Consider the following 20,178-nt stretch of genomic DNA (forward strand, 5'->3'; position numbering starts at 1 on the left):
GCCATTTTGTGGGTGTTTGTGTTAGAGATCCAAACTGTGGGCGGTGTGTAGAAAGGGTCTGACAAAAACCAAGCAGAGGATACAGTTCTGACCCTCCCCTAGCTCCAGGGCTGTGACCACCTCACAAGAATTGGGCCATTGGTGGCGATTATTGCTGCCCAGGCACAATGTTGCTCCTAGGCACTATGTTGCTGCCTGGGCCCTGACTCAGCTCACAGCCCTCCCGTGCCCAGGCCGTGCTCCAGAGCTCTTTTACAGCCCTAGCCTCCTGGCTGCAGGGCTGTGCCTTGCTGGGACAGTTCTTGGTATTTGTCCTCATTTTATTTCAGGAGGCTGCTGTTAACCCATTTTCCAGACTGCCTGGGTCCCTCCTGCAAGCACTGTTTGCTCTGAAGTGTCAGATGCCTCACTTCCCAGTTGATGGTTATTTGCAGACCTTGTGAGTGTATTTTGCCTCCTTTACCAAGTCACTGATAGTGTTGTTAAGAAAGCCTTCATGCTGTGAAATTTTAAGTGTTAATGCCAGTGCCTATCTTTATTTTGAAACAGCCATAACAAAAGTGGGTACCTTTAGACAATAGTAGGTTCTGGGCTGGAGATAAGAGGGAGCTAGTGTGAGAGTCTTCAGTCTGCTGAAGAGAATCTTTGAAAACAAAGCAAAAACTAAGGAGCATGTATAGTGTGAAAGACCCTGTTGCCCTCCTGAAGGAGAGAACTGTTACAACTGTAGTTACATTGAAGTAGAGCAGTGTTTTGTGTTTGCATTTGTAAGGTGGAAGAGGCTTTTTACTGTGTTTGCAAATAAAACATCAAGATTGTATTCTGGAAAACTTTGTGAGCCATTGCTTTAATATTTGTTAACAATAGACTGGATAAGATTGGTAAGTTTTAACCACAAGTTTAATAAATTTCAGTAATGCCAGCAGAGAATTTGGAGTTGAAGAGCAGTGGTTAAAAATATTAAAATAGGAAGCTTCCTTTTTACTGCTAGTTTTCTGTGCCGTTTAATTTTAGTTTTCTTGAATTAACAAAAGCAAGAATGTTGCCTAAGTGTGAACAACAAAATGTGTCATGTTTTGATCAAATTCTTTCCCTGAATATAGGGAATGACCAGTATGATCCTTCTTAAAATGCATTGCTTCGTTGCCTTTTGTCTTCTGAATGCCTCAGACTGCATAGCTTTTTCTTTTTCTCCATTTCCCCAAGTTCTTTCCAAGAAATTAATACCTTCTTATGAAGTTACCAGTCTTCTGCATCCTTCTGTGGACTTCCTGACCTGGGAGTTTTTCTGATCAGCTTGGCAGAAATAGTGTAATAATATTCCATCTGTCTTGTCTCTAGAAGTTTCTCTGAAGGGCTTACATCTCCTGGTGTTGAAAAGCCTGTTACACTTTATGAAATGCTGGAAACAGGATTTTTTTGAATCCTGTAGAGGCTCTGAAAAGCTGACTTTTCCTTCCAAGTGTGTGAATTCAGTCTGTTCTACACAGACCATTAACTCATTTGTAAATTCCATGCTTTAGGCTGAGAAAAGCATTTACAGGATAAAGTTTGAAATGGATTTAGCACTTAATAAGTCAAAACAATTAAAACTTTTAGTGTATATACAAGAAAAAATAGCAGTAACAGGTTGCTATATTTTGATAGGCAAGGAGTCAGGCAAAGTGAAGCTCATGTTCAAAAAAAATGAGATATTAATGTAAAACACTGAGTGGTAGAATTGAGTCAAGTCCTTTAATATGGTGGGCTTTTTCTTACATACTTTTAAACAGGAGTCTAAATTGCTTGATTTCTATGTACCTTGAAACCCAAATCTGTTTAATTTTCCTCTGTTTTTACATGGGCTGACTGATGTGAACTACAAAACATGATTATTTCTTATTTGAATAAACATATGCATATTATGAATAGTATGTTCTTCTAGAGGGAGAAGTGTAGGCTCATCTAGTACTTGCATGCTGCCATATTCAGAATAGTCTTGCCTCTGTGTCTGTCTTGTGCTGTAGATTCCTTGAATTAGCTCTTAGATACTCCTAACTCCCCCTTTCCATCACACATAGATCTTGTGGCCTCCCAAACATGAACTAGTCAAGGTTATTTACTACAGCCACTGTTTTCCTCTCTTTCAGGCGAAGAAAGTTTTTTTACCCTTCTTCATCCTTGGGGTCCAGTAAGGTCAGACTGGCTATCCTGTAGCTCACTGAGAGAGTAACATTGGGAAAAGTGATTAAATAGTCAGAACTCAACTGTAGTACAGCTTTGCAGTGCCACTGTGGTCACTTTATTTAGGCAAACAGGACGTTAATCATGTCCTACCAATCATGTAGATTAGCTCTGTGAAATATTTGTATCTTAACATTTTATTTGATATCACCAGAATTGAAGCACAGATGGTACAGTCAGTCTTCATTTCTGAGAGTTCACCAACTTGCTGATTTCCAAGAGGCAGTTACATTTTCAGGCCTTAGAAGAAGGATTTGGTTTGGCTTCAGAGATTCTCTAATTAGGAACGTAAAAAGAAACCTTTGGTTCTGTCGTAGGCTATATCCAATTGGTGGAGTTTTCCACCTTCAGAAATATATTTCCTACACTGAACTTCCCGCAGCCCCTTGAATTAGTTATACTCAAATCCATCTCTACCATTCACCTATTTTCAGTTGGCTTATTCTTGTAATTAGAAAAAGAAATGTTTGGAGAACAAATAAAACATTTTCAAGAGTACGCTGGACAAATTCAACCAAACCATACATTGTTTATGTTCTGTACCATTCTGTATATATGTTCTGAATGACATGCCTCTTAAAAAGGTTTGCTCTGGAAATTATGCCACTGCGAATTTTTTGTACCATTTACTCAGTGTAGTACCTCATCATCTATAGCTACCAGGTATACATGTATACCTATGTGAATTAGCAACCTGTTGCTTGAAATCCCCAAGGATACCCTGGATACAGGCTATGACTTTTAGCTGATCTGTGTCTTATCAAGCAAGTCATTAAGCTGCTGGAAGTGGAAGAACTGTATACATTTAGTCTTCTACACAACTCATCCTCTAGGCACAGTATGGAATTATGCCGGAGTAGGTACAGTAGGACTAAAGTTCTGGTCATGTAAACACCAATAAGTGTTGACCCTTGTGTGGTCATTCCTTCCTAGATTTTTCAGTTACCTTTTGTGATCAGTTTCAGCCTTAAAATATGAGAGACCCTGAGGAAAAAGAGGTGGCTCTGTGATTGCTGCATATGGATTTTAGAAGAAAACTGACACTGGGAAATTATAGTGATTAAGAAAAACCTTCAAATTTTAAGTAGATTTTGCAAGTTGAATCTCATGGAAAACACTTACAAATAGGGTCTGATTCCGTTTATGTATTTTTTATTATCAGTTGGGTTCTGTTGCTTTTTTGGTTTGCATGTTTTTCAGTTGCAAAGAAAAATTGAAAATTACACGTAGTCTGTTTAGTGATCTGGTAAAAATAAATTAATTTTGAAGACGCTGAATGAGAACTGCCTTACATTTTTGAATTAAATTTTGCCACCAAAAAAAAAAAATTGCTCAGGCATCACTTGTTTGAATATGAGGTTAAAAATAACTTTATTTCAATTCTTGCAGGGAAAAGTAATGAAAATATTTTCAGAATACATTAAGATTGCCGTTTGATACTGCCCTCTCTCTCGTAGCTGCAAATACGTAAATAAAAATGTTTGTGTTGTTTTGCAAGTTTAATTGGAAATTAAACATTTCCACCTTTTTGGCAGGAGACTCAAAATTAGTTGTTTGATTCAGGAATATATAGACAAAATTTGATAGTTGACTTGTCTTTCCTAAAAAGAAAGCCTTTTCTCTGCCCCTCAGCAGTTAACACTGGGCAAAAATCATAAAATTCACTGCTTTATTACAAAGGCAAAGGGCTGTTAACGGTTTGAGGTTTCATGTTTAGAGGATGCAAGAAGTAGGTCACTCTTAGAGTAGTAATGATTCCATTTAATGACAGATGAGTCCTTTATTATTGCTTTCTGTAAAATTCATTAGGACATGCAAGAACACTGCTTCTGTAACAAAACATCTCTTTTCTTAAAGACAATTAATCTGTTAATGAGTCAGAGAGACAAAGAAGTATTCTGAGAGGCATGCAATTTTTAGAGAAACTTATCAAGGTGAAAATGCAGGTTTTGCCAGAACTCGCTGCCTTCTGTTGTTTGAGGGTTTTCTCATATCTTTGTGGTTTTATTGTTTAACAGTTGAGAAATGTCTTTTCAGTCGGTGGAGATGTCTGCATAGTGCCAGTTTTGAAACCTATGTTCATAATCCATGTAATGAAGATGAAATTGTGGGGATTTCCCTCTTTTCTCCATCCTCCCTATTTCCTGGCAAATTTCTCTGTGTCAGTTGGAATAGTTGGCTTCTGCCCATAATCAACCTTAGCTATAATGCTGCTCTAGGGAAGGGATTATCTTTAATCTTGTGCTTTTCATATTTAAGTAATTGTATTTTCTTGAAGTACATATTACTTTAGTTTCAAGAAAATAACTTAGTTTTTTAATATTGGTTTAAGTATAAATAATAGTTGTTCAGGATGACTGTATTTTTTAGCTGATGATTTGTATTTTGGAACTTCAGCCTTAATGGGACTTGTATTACTGCTAGGTTTTTCTTAGCAGTGTGTTATTCTCTGGAATTTTGAAATACAGGTCCATCTACCCTATGAGCCTTAAGTAGTTCATACTTGGGTCCATTCTGATTTTTCATCATCGTGACTTTAGCTATTAGTGTTGCTGTGGTCATTTAAAACCATTACTACTTTCCTCCCCATATTACAGATATACTCTTTAATGCTGAAAGGAATGATGTGTAGGAACCTGATCATCACTGTAAAATGACACAGGATGTAGTAACCCAGAGCTACACGAGAGGTCCACTTGTCTGTTACTGATGCATGATGAATGCTGGTGAAATGTTGTAGTAATGGTTCATTTTCCCCAGAACCCTGATAGATCTCTTGTAGCTTTTACTGAAAGTGCTGTTGGGTTTTTTCTGCAGCACATTGGGGTAAAGGTCACTGCCTGTTATAAATATGCTGTACAAGAGTGTTCTTTGATAAGCAGCTCAGTAAATGAAACTGCAACAGGTAGCTTGGTGTGGGTCTGATTATTGCAGCTTTATTGATGGCCTCCTTTCATTCAGGAAAATGAAAAGCTAGGAGACAGCAGATTTTTGGTAGTGGCTTATTCACCTGCAGGAGCTCTAATGTGGATTAATAAGGAAATTGTGTTGGTGTGGACCTGTGACAGCTCATACAGTTCCTGATTGTGTAAATATATATGTGGAATGGTAGATGTGTGACTCCTATGCATCATGCTGGCACAATCATAGAATAGTTTGGGTTGGAAGGAACCTTTACAGGTTGTCTAGTGGGCAGGGACATCTCCAACTAGATCATGCTGCTCAGAGCCTCATTCAACTGACCTTCAGTGTGTCCTCCGGGATGGGGCATCTACCACCTCTCAGTGCAATGTGTTCCAGTGGTTCACCACCCTCATTGTAAAAAGCTAGTGTAAACTTAACCTATTTCAGTTTCAAACTACTAACCCTTGTCCTGTTGCAACAAGCCCTGCTAGTAAGTAATCCTCCAGTTCTCATGTAGCCCACCTTTAGGTACTGAAAGGCTGGTATAAACTCTCCCCAGAGCTTGTCTTCTCCAGGCTGAACAGCCCCAACTCTTTCAGCCTGTCCTCATAGGAATGATGCTCTATTCCTCTAACCAGGTCCCTCCTCTGGACTCTCTCCAGCAGGTCCATGTCCTTCCTGTGCTGGGACCCCAGAGCTGGATGCAGCACTGCAGGTGGGGTCTCACCAGAGCAGAGCAGAGGGGCAGAATCCCCTCCCTGGCCCTGCTGTCCATGGTGCTTTGGATACAGCCCAGAACATGTTTGGCTTTCTGGGCTGTGAGTGCCCATGGCTGGGTCGTGTCCAGCCTTTCTTCCCCCAGCACCCTCAGGTCCGTCTCAGCAGGGCTGCTCTCCATCTGTTCATCCCACAATCTAGATTGGTACTAGATGTTTCCCTAGCCCAGGTGCAGCACCTTGCAGTTGCATGCATTTGTAGAAATGGTCAGTAAAAGACTGGCTTTTCATGGAACATTTTAAGATTGTTTCACATTCCTCATGTTATAAGGACATGAAAAGCAAGGTTTTGTTTTGAAAGTGAGTTGTTCTTATTGGGTATACAGGTGCTCCAAGTTGTCAAGCATGTATTGGTAGATAAATGTTGTCTTTGAAATGCCAATTTTTTCTTTTGTGTAAAGATACTTTAGAATCAATTGTTAGCTATTAAAATTCTCAAGGTATTGCAGTTTCATAATTTTCCCCAAATTGCTGGAAGAGAAATAGTGGAGGAGGGTTCCTGATTATATTATGGTAACTGGTAGTTCAGAGCTGTTCCCTGATCTATTCCTTTTTTTGATAGGGCATGGAACTACTTAAATTATAAATGCATAACAGTTTTTCTTTCCCTAGCATTCAGTGGTCTTGAGTAGCAGATTGGGATATCTTTGGAAATACCCTGAGAGAAACTTTGTATAAGGGCAGGTATTGTTAGGATAAGGGAAAATGACTTCAAACTGAAACAGAGTAAGTTTAGATATTAGGAGGAAATCAATTACTATGGGGGTGGGGAGGCGCTGGAACAAGTTGCCCAGGGAAGTTGTGGATGCCCCATTCCTTGGAGTTTGGATGGCAGTTTGAGCAACCTGATGTAGTGAGACGTGTCCCTGCCCACAGCAGGGAGATTGGAACAAGATGATTTTTAATGTCCTGTTGGAAATGAGGCCGCGGGAGACGAGTCTCATGCTATCATGATCAACAACTATCAGTTTATTGCTTCCAAAGTTATCATTTTTATACAGACAATAATTAGCTCATGCATATTGCAAAACTACAGCTCATCATTGGTTGCTTTCTATGACGCATATAGCTTTTGTGTTTGGCCTTGCTGTTGCAAATTTCTTTGCTTTATGTATCTTTCTGCATACGATGTATTTTCAACATCCCTGTTGTTAACTAACATCCGTTCTCACGGGTAATGTATACTTGCCACCAGTCACCTAGCTGCTAGCTGCACTTTATCGTGGCCTTTGCTACGCAGCCATTCCTGTGAGAAACTCTCCACACTTCCCCTGTTTTCTTTTTGCGCTAGTAGAGAGGTGTTTCATTTGTCAGTGATCATCTTTATCAACGCATTCTGCAGGCACTTAAAAAGGTAAGGTAACAATAGTAATACTACAAAAATCACAATACTTACTGTAATCAAATGTTGTAGCAAAGAAGTTGTCCCTTCCGACCCAAACCATTCTATGGTTCTAAGATGCCAGTAGCTCAGATATTGTGGAGACTGGTCACTTCAGGCTGATTTTTCCTACCAAAAGGTGTGAATATCAGTGGATCTTCTCTGTTTTTGAGGCAAAAGTAGGTTTTCCTTTGCCCTTGCAAAGTTGTTTTTCATTTAAAGCAACTGCTAGACAAATGTTTTAAATACAAGCTCAACAGCTGAAGGCTAGTGAAGTGAGTTTTTGGTGAGCTAGAGGCAAGATACACCACCAGCAGAGCAGCTAGATTATGTGAGGGGGATCACCAACTCCCCCTCGAGGAAGTTGTGGGCTGCAGGGGAGTCATCCCTCAACCTTCTGTTCTCTAAACTGAACAAATCAACTGATGTCAGCTGCTTTTCACCCCACGGATTGCCCTCCTCTGTACACACTCCAGTAGTCTGATGATGTCCTTCTTGTGCTGAGGTGCCACATCTGCATGCAGGACTCAAGGTGAGGCCACACCAGTGCAGAGTGGAGTGGTACAATCACCTCTCTTGACATGTTTCTCCATGCAGCCTATTCCCTGTTCTGCTGTTCCTGTATTATTTGTACCCTAGTATTAAACCATGAAACTAACTGTTCTCCCTTGGATGTCTTTCTAGTGCTTATCCAATACCAGGTATACTAATCCACACTTTTTAAAAACAACTTTGTGAACAAGCCCAACTAATGCCCAACTTTTACACATGGTATTACTGTCACCATTTGCCCCATGAAAGATGAACTTTGAGACCAGCTAGATCTCTGCTCTGTCAAATATGGTCAAGCAAAATCTTTGAGGGAACAGCAAAACTGTAACTGTAACTTCATTTTTTGCATATTGGTGAATTCAGAGTGTGGTTATATGGCTGTTTAAACTGACTTGTTTAAAGACTGCTGTAATCTCACCTTGCTTCACTGACATCAGTCAATGCCTTATTTTACCAGTCTGGCTGATCCCACTTACCTGTTGACTTTAGAAGAGACTGAGTAGAAGAATTAATTGTCTTCCTGGATTTTGTCACTGAAGTAATTCATTGTGGGTGCAGACAAGTACCAGTTGCAAGTGTCCTTGGCCTGGCTCAAGCATGGGCTGCAGCCACATCCCCCCCTTTCCTGAGCTGTGTCTGTAGGCAGGTGTAAGACAGCAGGAAACTTGCAATGCAGCAAGGAGGAAAAAAGTAAGAAAAAGTGTATATAGGCTGTGCTGGAGAGTTATTGCTATGCTATAAGTGAGCTTGCATTCTTGCTGCAGTAGTAGTGTCCTGCTGTGATATGCTCATTCCCACCTTTTCCATCTTTGGTGTAGCCTTTGTTTAATAGAGGCACATACATAGACATGCTTACAGTCAAGCAGTGTTTGTTGCCGGTCTGTAGAACCAATGTGAAAATAGGGACTTACTCTGAAAGCTGGTGGAAGTACATCTGCCAGCCTGTGTACATCTGTGTTTGACTAATGCAGGGACAAAGGGCAGCTACCCACTGCAGAAATTGCTGTAATTTTGTCAGCTGAGGTCTTCCAGTAAACTTAAACTGGATGCATGGTTGTCACTTTCCCAAATTTAGCCAAAATAGAAATGCGTATTAATTCAAAAAAGTGTTGGTAATATAGGGGCTTTCTACATATATAATCTTGACAAAGAAAACAAATATATTGGATGTTACTTAGTGCTAATATCAACTTCTTTCTCTGAGAGGTTGAAGAAATTGAAGTAATAAGTAATTTATTTTTCTTTCTTTCTTTCTTTTTTCATATTTTGCTATAATGGACTTAAATGAGGAGCATATATTTCTTCTGTCAGAGATCTATTTGGAAGAGAAGTGTGTGTTTTTTATCACAGGGGCCAAAGAGTTAATTTTGCATGAGATTTTCTGGATTCTTGTCATCTTCTTGACTTCTACTAGTCTGTAGTCTGTGTTAACTGCATGCATTGTTAATGATATTAAAATTTTGAATTTACAGTTGCCATTTTTATGCGGTTTATGATGAAGTAACAGGCTGCAGGATTCAGTACACTGAAAGTTTTAGGGTTCATGGTTTTGTATTTCTAGGTTTTGTTTTCTAAAACCAGTCCAGGATTTACTTTCTGCTGTGTGTAACTGTATTTGCAAAATCAGACCTCACATACTATTAATGCTGTTCATCCCATCCCTCTAAATCCTTTGTAGATTGTCATCCTTTTTGAAACAGTCTGTAATATGGAGACTGTTAATGGTCCAAATACTTGCTAGAAACTGAGATATCTTAAAAGTCCATACACTTTTAAAAAAATGTCAGCTTTCTAAGAATGGCTGTGTACAATCATAAATATATTAATATTTCCAAGCTAAAATGTTTCTGAATTTTAAAAAGAAAAATTTTGCAGTCGTTAATCCTCAGTGAGTGTATTTTATTGAATCAGAACTTCTGTGCTTCAGGGAGAAAATGGCAGCTTCCAACACTAGGAGAAAGAATTTTTGGCAAAGTTTGTGTTTCTTTCGTTTTAATTTCAGGATAGGGCAAACTCTGATCCTCCTGAATAAATGTTTCTTCCACATGGATATGCATCTTTTTGTCATATGAATGTATGATTGATACTTCTTTGGGCAATACAATGTCTGCCTAAACTCTGTAATTAATGGGTTACTTTACTTTTTCTGAATGACCTTGATTTCATGCAAATGATATGTTCTATTAAATTTGTGGCTTAAAAAATAGTGCAGAGTTTGACTTAAAGAACAATACTATTTAACACCCATTCGACATCCTCTGTGAGAGGAAAATAATGCTAAATACATGCATTTTCTCTACCTGTTGCCCAGGTTTATGGTATGCACATGTGGCTATAGATTTTCCTTCTGGCTGATTGTTCTTTGTTAGCTGGTGCCTTTTCTTGTAGTCAGCTGAGTTTAATGCAACAAGAGACCTTGGTAAATTGAGATTAAAAAGTATTTCTCCTACTAAAGGATCACTTATTGTGATTGACAATAGCTAATTATGATCAACAGTGCCAGGATTGCAGGAAAAATATTGTTGCTTTTGGACAGATGATTTTTCAGAGTTTTGGGTTTTGGCTTTTGGCTCTGGTTTAGAACAGCTTAATTGCCTTCTTCCTCTGCATTTGGCATATAGCTACACTGTTGAAAACAGGCTGATAAGAAATAATTTTTATTACCTAGACATGTCTCTTAATATTCCCCAAGCTACTATGTATCTTTTGTGCAAAGTGGTCTGCAACAAGATTCATTTGGAGTGGTGTTTAAATATTTTTTTTAAATTTAAAAATTATTTTTTAAACTGAAATCCTGTCTTCAGGAAGCTGTAAGTCGATAAAATATCATCCTGACTTGAGATGTAGCATTGGAATATACATTTCTACATTCTTGATTTCCCTGTATTTTTAATGTAATGTGTATGAGGCATGTGATGGGTTAGCTCATTCCTGTCCCCTGAGTCAGAGGATGTTTTGGTCATCTGAAGAGGCAAGGGTTACCACATAGGAAATCCACAAAACCAGTGTTGCTTTGTGCATGGGAACCTGTGGGAAGAGAGACATGTTTTCTTGAAGGTGCAGAGCTCTGCATCATCTTTCCAGCTTTGCAGGGCTTGTCAGACAGGTAAGATGTCTCTGGCATTTGGAGCTTTGAAGCAATAGATAAGTGAATGGCTGTGATAGGAATAATAAAATCCACGCACAGCAGCAGTGGAGCAGAAGACAAGATCTTAGCTGGGTTTCCTACAGATGGAAGGAATAATCTTTACATGTCAGATAACTGCTCAGTTAATAGCTGATTTATGTGTGGTTTCTGGAAATGATCTGTTTGTACTTTAAGTCTTCAAAACCAAGAAAGGGAGCTAGACCTTCTTAACAGCCAACTGTCTGGCTGCTTACCATCCACCCAGTTTACTGTACTCTAGACAGCACAGAAGCCTGGAGTTAGAAGCTGAAAGTAAAGACATACTGCTTTTACTTTAAAACCTCAGGCTGTTTCTACAGTGTTTCTTTGTGGTGGGTTAACCTTGGCTAATATGCTTGGTCACTCACTCTGCCTCCTCTGCCTCTCAGGGAAGGAAAGAGAGGGAGGTTGGGAAGGCTTATGGGTCAGGATACAAGCAGGGAGATTGCTTACCACTTACTATCATGGAAAAACAGACTCTTCTTGGGGAAAATTAATTAGTTTTCAGTGTGATTTCATTAAACTATCTCCTCTTGAGAAGAAACATGGATATTATTTGTTGGACTTTTATTCTCCTACCAGTGTGATTTGTTAGGTAGGTGAGACTCTGTTCATGTTGGTAATGTTTTACTGATATGCTTTCTCTCTTATGACAGATGATGGTAATGTCAGATGGTACGTCATTTTCTTCAGGGCAGAGCCTTCATCTCCCCAGCCTTCCGAGTAACTCTCTGTCTTTTTCTGAAGTGAAGAAGAAATCATCTCATGGGCTAAAGGTGAGACTTATTTTACTGGAAGATAGTTGAGCCAGAAGTGCTTTTCCTGGTAATTAAATTAATTTTTTAAAAATTCTAGGTGTTCTGTGCAATTTTTTTTTTAATTGATAGCAAATTGTACAAATGATTGCAGGTCTTGACATTTCTTTGCTTTGTACCTACTGTTTGCCATGCGAAATACTGCAGTATGTAAGGATGGCTGTGAGAACAGATGCTGGTGGATGTTCTCTGGTTTTCATACTTGTAAGTTACTTCCCTCTGTTCCAGAAGGAATTGTAGTAGTATCTTGTAGTATGAGAGGATTGCAGTGATGGAAGTGTGACCTATGGAAGTGTAAAGAATATGAGATAATACTATAACAATAATTTCATTTATGAAGCATTTTTAGGGATAATTGTGTAGAGTGAAACTTTAAGCTGTGTTGTTTAGGATTTTTAATTTTGCTTAAATTCAAGAGGTTAATTTTTTCCTAGATGCTTCAAAGAAAACAATGTGTCATTGGTCTCTAGGACATCAAATTTTTAATCCCCAACTTAAAATGTAGTAAAAAGATATAGTCCAAGGAGCTTGTTGAGTAATACAGATGGACCTTTCTGAAATAGCAGGTAATTTATTGACAAAATGAACTAATGGTATGGGAAAATAAGGAGCATGTTAGTATTTATTCACATAAGAAATGCAATGCAAGCCTTTTCTCCATTCTGTTTAGTTGCTTGGTCTTTTACTTTTTTTTGTAGTATCTAGTGGATTTGAAGTATGTTACTTATCTTGCATTGCATGTACTTCAAGGGGCAATACCCATTTTTATTAATAACTTCCATGTTCACTATTTGTGCCAAATATTGTATCTTGCAAGAATTGTCAGGTAATGAACTAAGGGGATGCCTAAGAAAAGATAGTAGCTATACATAATAAGCAAGGACAGGCAAAAAATGTTCTTTGACATGTCTCTGCCTGGTGTGCATTGTACGTCAGTGCCTCACAGTCACTAATGCAGGTGGTCTTGCAACATTAAAGAATATATGGAAGTGTGCTTATTTTCCTAATGAGAAGCTGAGGTATAATCTGAGGATTAAACTGAAGATGCTTACTTTGGCGTGCTAAAATGTGTGCTCAATGCCTCAAAGGAAAGCAGCTGGCTACAGCAGGTGATGAAGCAAGGTGCTGCTGGTTAGACTGGGATGTATCCCCATCTGATTGGATTCCAAAAAAGAGTTACTCTGACACTTGACTACCTCTAACAGGGGTTCTCGTGGTGTTGGTATGTAGCTCTCTAGAGTTCATTTTCCAGTTGCTTCTAAAGAACTGGCTGTGATGTTGATTTACCCATGCCAAAGCAGGCGTGCTGAGTCTTGGGTTAATAAGCAACCCAAACACCTCTAGAAGGAGTTCAAAGAGGTACTGACATGATACTTATGGAGTCCTGTACTAATTCTCTGCCTAACAACTGTACACGATGGTAAGTCTTGAATATTGGTTTTTTGTAAGCAAGTGTAAACATGGGCAGTCATTTTCCAAACTGTATTCAGACAGTGAACCTCTGTCTGATGTGGAAAATTGGCAAGTGTGGAGTGTGATGGAGTGAAGCAGGGTGAAGTGTGTGTTTGCTACACTCATCCATATAAAGTAGTGCTTGAAATCTTTCACTTTTTGCTGAAGCAGCTCAAACATCTGCAGAGATTTTGGCTCATATCGTGCAGCTGTGTGATTCTAACATCAGGAGGTTAGACATGCATCACATCTCAGGATTCCATCCCTAGAATTTTTAATAGAGGGGGAAGTGTTTTATCAATACACTGGTTTTTGTCAGTCCATGTGGATATTTGATTTTTTCTCTCCCCTATATAATAGTTTCACATTCACTGAATTCTTGTTTGCCAGATTTAGTGTAGTGGTTTGATTGTCTTTTCTGCTGTGAGATAAGATCAGGAGAAAAAAAAAAAAAAAAAAAAGCAAAGCTGGCTCAAACTTAAAGGGTACAAAGATAGATTAACACACACTAAAAGAAGAAAATGACAATCAAAATGAACTTTGAAAACACTCTTTCTCCCCCACAAACTTTCCCACAAACAACACAGAGTGACAAAACCTGTGATTTTCAGTCAGTGTCACCATTTAAAAATAAGCTTTCATCATTGATTTGGCAGAGGAGTCTCTCCTAGAACCTCCATGGCAACATTGCCACAAGAAACAGTCCTCTGGTGGCTCCCATGTCACAAATCTGCACCCGCCCAGAAAAAACTCTCTGCAGACTGTGAAGCCCCTCCCATTAGTAATTTCCCAAGCTGCATACGGGTCATGGACTCATGCATTCTGGGATGTCATTTTTAAAGATAAACAACTCCAAAGGTAAAGGATTAATCATCTCAGGGAGCAGAGATGTCCTCACTTCTTCACTGGTGCAGAGGTCTTCTTATCCCATCTCTTTCTGTTCAAACATCTAATGGGATCAGAGCTACTAATTCAGTATTCACTCAGTCCATCACAGATACCTCTGCTCAAATCCACAGATCTGAATAATCATCTCCCCAAAATGCATCTTTTTCTCATGTTTAAAGGGAATACAATATATTACAGTTCATTGCCATAGCTCATAAGAGAAGTCCAGCATAAAATGACAACTCCTCTAATCCCTTCTCCCAATTAGTGTTTTCACTCTCTCTTCACTGGCTTCTGCCTCATGCCGTGTCTTCTCTGTGTTCATTCTGTCCCTTTCCTCTCACTCAGAGAAGGATTAGGGCTTTGGAAGCTTCATTTGTGCAAAGAAAGAGATAATATCTTGCCCAGGGCCTGTGGTGGTTACATGATCTCTGCTTGGTGGCTGCTCTGATTGCATGGCTGTGGAAACTCAAAGCCCTGCTGATGGGGGAGGCTCAGGAGCTGCAGCCAAGATCTCAGCAGCCAGGCTCGGGGATGCCTTCACCCCCTCCACCCCTCAGTCTCATAGGGTGGGCCTGGCTCAGAGCTGCTCCCTGGCTCCTGGGGGACGTCTCTCTCAGCCCGGAGGCAGGAGGGGGTAGGCTTTAAAGTTAGCCAGATGTGAAGCTGTAGCCTCCCGTTCTGCCCCCGCTGGCAGCAGAGGGGCCCGCCCAGGCCAGGGCGGGGGAGGAGCGGCAGGCCCCGCCAGGCACGGAGAGGGCGCTGCCTGCCAAAGCAGCCTTGTTACCTCTTCCAGGGCAGGAAGGAAAAGGGCAATTTCCCGGGATCCTCTGATATCTAACCCTGTGTATTTACAGAGATGTGTAATTCCTCTATTGGCTATAGTAGCTATCAATTTCAAAACCAGTCACTGACTGGTTTAACTATAACTTCCTGAAAAAATCACTTCCCCTGTGTCAAGGTACCACACCCCAGAAGGCATCACTTCACCCTATCCGACTTGGAACACACACTTAGAACCAGTTGTTCTTTTATCTCATGAAGACTTGTAAATATCTACCTTGCTGAGAAACAAGCTATTCTTGAGAAATGGAAACACAGGATAACCTTGGGTTTAGTGTAACAGTAATGTTTTGGGGGTTTGTTACAAGTTCTTGGAGCTGAAAAGCCTTGAATTTTGGTCTTTAGTGTTTTTGTTCTGGTTGGAATGTAGGAAAGTTGCAGCCAGTGTACAAATAGATATTTGGTTTTGTCCTTTGGAGGAAAGTGACCCCAGTGATGGAACAACTTCACTGTCCAGATTTCATTTAAATATGCCTCTAGAATAAGAGTTGCAGGAAAGTCTTCATAGTTCTTGGGCGTAAGTTGCTTGTCCCAAAAGTGTCTACCAGATGTCTGTACTGGGTGACTTTGGGACTTTTCTGGTGCAGCAATAGGCCTTTGATGTGCTTGGCCTAAGTTTTGGGTTGTTTTGTCTGTGAATGCCACAGTTAACTCTGAGGTCAGTTTTAAACTTTGAGTGTGGAAAAACCAGAACAATATGCTTATCTGTTTGCCACTGCAAGGTACCATATAAACTTTATGGGTAGATAAGAATTTAAGTAACATCAATAAAACTAGTGCAACAAAATGTTATTCTTGGTTTAGCATTCACTTATGTAAAATACAATACAGTATGAAGTAAAAGACAACATCAGTTTGCTTTCTGTCACATTCTCTTCTGAATTACATATTAAATAGAGATGTTTGTATTTCCAAAGTGGGGATTTTTTATTATTTTATTTAATGGAGATGGTATTATTATCCTAAAGAGGGGCAATATTTTGATTCAAAAACAAAGCTTTAATCTTGGAAGTATGCCAGGCAGAAATCTATGAAAACTTTCACTTTATGCATTTTTTCAGAATGTAATTGTAGTTGCAGGCAGGGTACAGATACTTATGTTGATTTAAATCAGTGCTGCTGCTATGCCTGTTTGTATTATATAAATATTACATGCACAGAATAGAGAAGCAGCTTGGTTAGGTTTTTGGGAAGGTCGATTATGTCTTCTGCAATGAACTGTAGTATCAGCTGTAGCAAAACAAGGTTTATTATATAAGCAAAGAAAGAAAAGCTTTTATTCCTGTGTGTGACCAGAAAAAAACGTAAATTTTATGTTTTAAGTTTTATGCTCCCCTGATTAGCCTTCACTGTTAAACCACTGAGCTTTGTAGTTCTCCATCGGCTTCTGATTCTTTTGATGTCATTGATCATAACAGTTTGGTGGGCTGGGTGAAATTGGAAATTGAACTGTGGAAAGTTTTTCAAATTTTCGTGGGAAGCAGGTAAATTCATCTCCTACCCCAGAGAATTTCTGGAGGCTCTCAAAATCTTGTGATTCTCTTTCTTGTTGTTTTTTTTTTTTTCTTCTCCTTCCACCGAATCAGCTAGTATTTTTACTCAATAATAAACAAGTTTGTATTCAACAGAAATCTGAATTTGCTTGATGAAGGACTTTTAGATAGCTTTCGCCTCTTTTCCTCTTGAGAGCAGTAGGCATATTTGAGGAGACTAAATCTAATTCTTTGGCTTAATATGAACACATTATGTCAATAACATTTTTTAATTAGAAATAAAAATAATGCACATTTTTATGATCACTAGTACTAAATTTGTAGTCTAAGCCCAGAGTACAGTACACTGACAAGGCCATCCATTCCAGTGTGCCCAATTTAATGACTTCATAAAATATAATGAATTGCCCCTGCCCCTCAGCTTCCTCCACCCCTCCCAAGTGTTTCATTTCTTATTTAGGTTATGAATGTCAGTCAGCAGTTGAGGTTTGCAATGGTTTCCAGAAGTTACTGCTTATTCAATCTCACATTAAAATAAATTGGGAATTACATTTTGTGGTATGAAGTCAGAACCAAACTCTGTAATGTATGCAGTTCAGCATCATTTTTTGCCCTGTAGTTACAGAGGTGTTTTAATCTGCAAATGTGTCACCTATTGAGCGGCTATGACAGTCCATTTGTGTCTCTCAAATATACAGGACAGGGTACTCTGTGATTTAAACTTAATTTCATGAACTCGTTAAGAAATAAAAAACCATAACAAAGAATTGATTCCTGTTGCCCAGATTAGTCTATAAAGTGAATTCACCTCCCAAATCACAAAGTTTCTTAGTTCATAACCTGTAACTCTTCATCTACACACTTGGGATCCATAAAAAAGTAAAGTTACCTAGCTGAGCATGAGGATACTTATCCTTTTTCCTTTGTCACAGTGTGGGCATACCCTGTTTCACACTGTGAAAGCCTGAGCTGTCCAGCTGGAGGGAATCACCTTCAAAAGTTGGGCTTTTTTTGATAAGGTGATATTTTATGCTTTTCAGATTGGAGGCATAGTTTATGTAATTCTTATGAATTAGAAGATGGTGATGAAACTGCTGAAGATGGTGGCTGCAGGAGATAGCAATTTCCAGGTGACCATGGCATCATAATGGCCATTTAGCTTTTCTGGGCACCTGTCCTGCCTACAATATGCTGTGTGCTCCCAGAATGCATCTCGGGCCTTAGCATAAGATGTGTTGGCCAAAATACAAGTAGGAGTTGAATACAACAGTCACAGTAGCACAAGATTTATTTGCTGATAAAATTTTAGATTTTTATTGTGCTTTCTAAAATACATATTTTGAAAGATACATTAGCCCCTTTCAAAGAGCAATGCTGTATATCCTGAGGTACCATATGTATGTGGTGTTACTTGGCTTAAGGTGACATCTGGAGGTATTTTGACATGCCTGTGTACCTGTATTACTTTTTTGCATACTGTTTGTTATGCAACATATCGAAGGCTAACATTTACTTGAGTTGCGTCAATATTTGATGAATACACGAATGTAAGCTATGGTATGCAGATATATTACCTGTCAAAACCCCATGATCCCAGTTTTTAACATGAACTTGAGAAAAGAATGTTTTATTTTACTTAATTTGGTCTTACTTCTTGCAACATTTATTAAGGGGGAAAGAAACATTTAAAAATGCCAGATTCTGATAAATAAGAACATGGTTTGAAAGTACAACTCTGATTTTTATTAAGGTCTATGCTGTACATGATATGAATATTCAGTGACTTTTCATCCCCACCAGCATCCCATGTTCATCATCAGGTTTGATATAACTTGCTGGTGATTTGACTTTTTTTCTGTCTTAGAGATTTTATGTTCCTATTGCTGTCTTCTTTATGTCATTGTTGGCTTCTTTTTGTGTCACTGCAGAAATTAAGGAAATAAGAACAGATACTCTTTTTACTTAGAAAATGAATGCAGATATAAGAACAATGGATTGGCTGCCTTTAAGAAAGGCTAATTCTAAGAAAGCATATGAGAGGGATGTATAAATAAGTGTCATAAGTGTATCACATATTTGTATCATGATTTCTATGAAAATATCAGCTTCCATGTTGTAGGAAGATGTAAAAAGTCTGGTTTTAAAATTGAAAAGAAGACAGATCTCAAGATTCTTTGGATTTTAATACTACTGTGCCTCAGAAGAATTTTCACAGGTCTCATCTGTTGGAAAACATCAAAAATGAGGCTCTCCTTCTGAAATGTAAAATATAATGTGCTATATGTAAAATTATGTTCTATAAGGGATCAGTAAGAGAGATAATTTCTCTGTCTAGTTTAGTAATGACACATATTTTATTCCTCACCTGGGCAACACCTCTGTGGCATGATAAAACATGTGACACTGGAATCATTAATAATTACTTCATCGGTCAACTTTTGGTGCCAGTCTTGCACCAAAGGAAATAGTAAATTTTTAAAATTTATTTTTAATCCTAAAGAAGAATGCCAGGAAAAGTTTTACGTCTCAAATAAAACATGTCGAGGAGTGCTAAGTGCTTTTTTCTTTAATTGCTGGCCTGGTAATTGAGGAAGTGCCTTATGTTTAGACATTCAGATATCATAGTATTGTTCATTGTTGATGCTTCTGGCCAGTGTTAATGTTGATAATATATGTTATATAAATACATATAACAAATCTGACACAAAACTACATTTGCAGTACAGATGCAAGAAGCGTGTTATAAAAACATGCAGTTGAATAATTTATTCAACACTGTGACTCAGCGTTTCACTAAAGATAATGAGATGGGAAGAACATTTCTAAGTAATTGTTTTTAGTTAATTGTTTCTACCTGTTGTTACAGGGGAGAAGGAAGATACTGCAGTTTCTGCACATGTTTTGTGTAGACCTTTCAGGTTCTAGAGTATTGAACACTATGTGGTTTAACGTATCCTAATTGGACAAGGTATAAGTAGTTACCTGTGAATGGGAAGCACATCAATGGATGTAGTCTCTTTCTTTCTCCACCAACTGACACACCTTCCATTAACATGTAAATTCTTTTGTTTTCTTGGAAGTTTTGGGTTTTTTTTTTTTTTAGAGCAGTTGTACTATGTGCAGTTTTGTCTATGTTGTGGGTAAAAGGGTGGTTAAGTAAAGATGGAAGATAAGCAAAATATATTTTCCTCTCCACAGTTCTGTAAATCTGTGGCAGTTTTTGGCAGCCACATACACCATGTTTACATACACATCTCTTCTAGGTAGAAATCAATGGGTGTATGCAAGACACATAAAATGTTTCTTTCTAGAAGTTTCTCACTTTCTGGCAACATACAGATAGAAATTACAATCAACCTGGAAGAAAGTAAGCAGTGTAAACTTCTTGACCGTGAGTTCCTGTGAATTGAAATGACACTTTGCAGATTTGAAGTAGTATAAAAATGGACCCTGTTTTGTATATATATATGACATGTGTTCAGTGTTAAAACAGTGCAGTTAGTCTGCTGTTTGTTTTTGAGATTCTGAGAGCCTGCTGCGGGCAGTTTCCATGAAAGTGGGCAATGCTAGAACTGTTCTTGTCTTTTAAATATTCCCAGGTGTTAATTCTCAGAAGAAAGGATCCTTTATGACCCATTCTGGATGGTTCCTTTATTGCCAGTTCTAGTGGCAGATGACCTCTTGC

The 20,178-nt window shown here is 38.7% G+C and overlaps 1 protein-coding gene across 1 annotated transcript in view; it reads left to right on the plus strand.

The window, feature by feature from the left end:
• The window catches only part of MLLT3 (MLLT3 super elongation complex subunit), a 130,774-nt gene that overhangs the window by 71,302 nt on the left and 39,294 nt on the right, over positions 1 to 20,178 (plus strand). The window contains 1 exon segment of the mRNA XM_066339997.1: positions 11,659 to 11,778. Coding sequence (XP_066196094.1) covers positions 11,659 to 11,778 — 120 coding nt within the window.

The sequence above is a fragment of the Sylvia atricapilla genome, chromosome Z (genome assembly GCF_009819655.1).
Source record: "Sylvia atricapilla isolate bSylAtr1 chromosome Z, bSylAtr1.pri, whole genome shotgun sequence".
NCBI lineage: Eukaryota > Metazoa > Chordata > Aves > Passeriformes > Sylviidae > Sylvia > Sylvia atricapilla.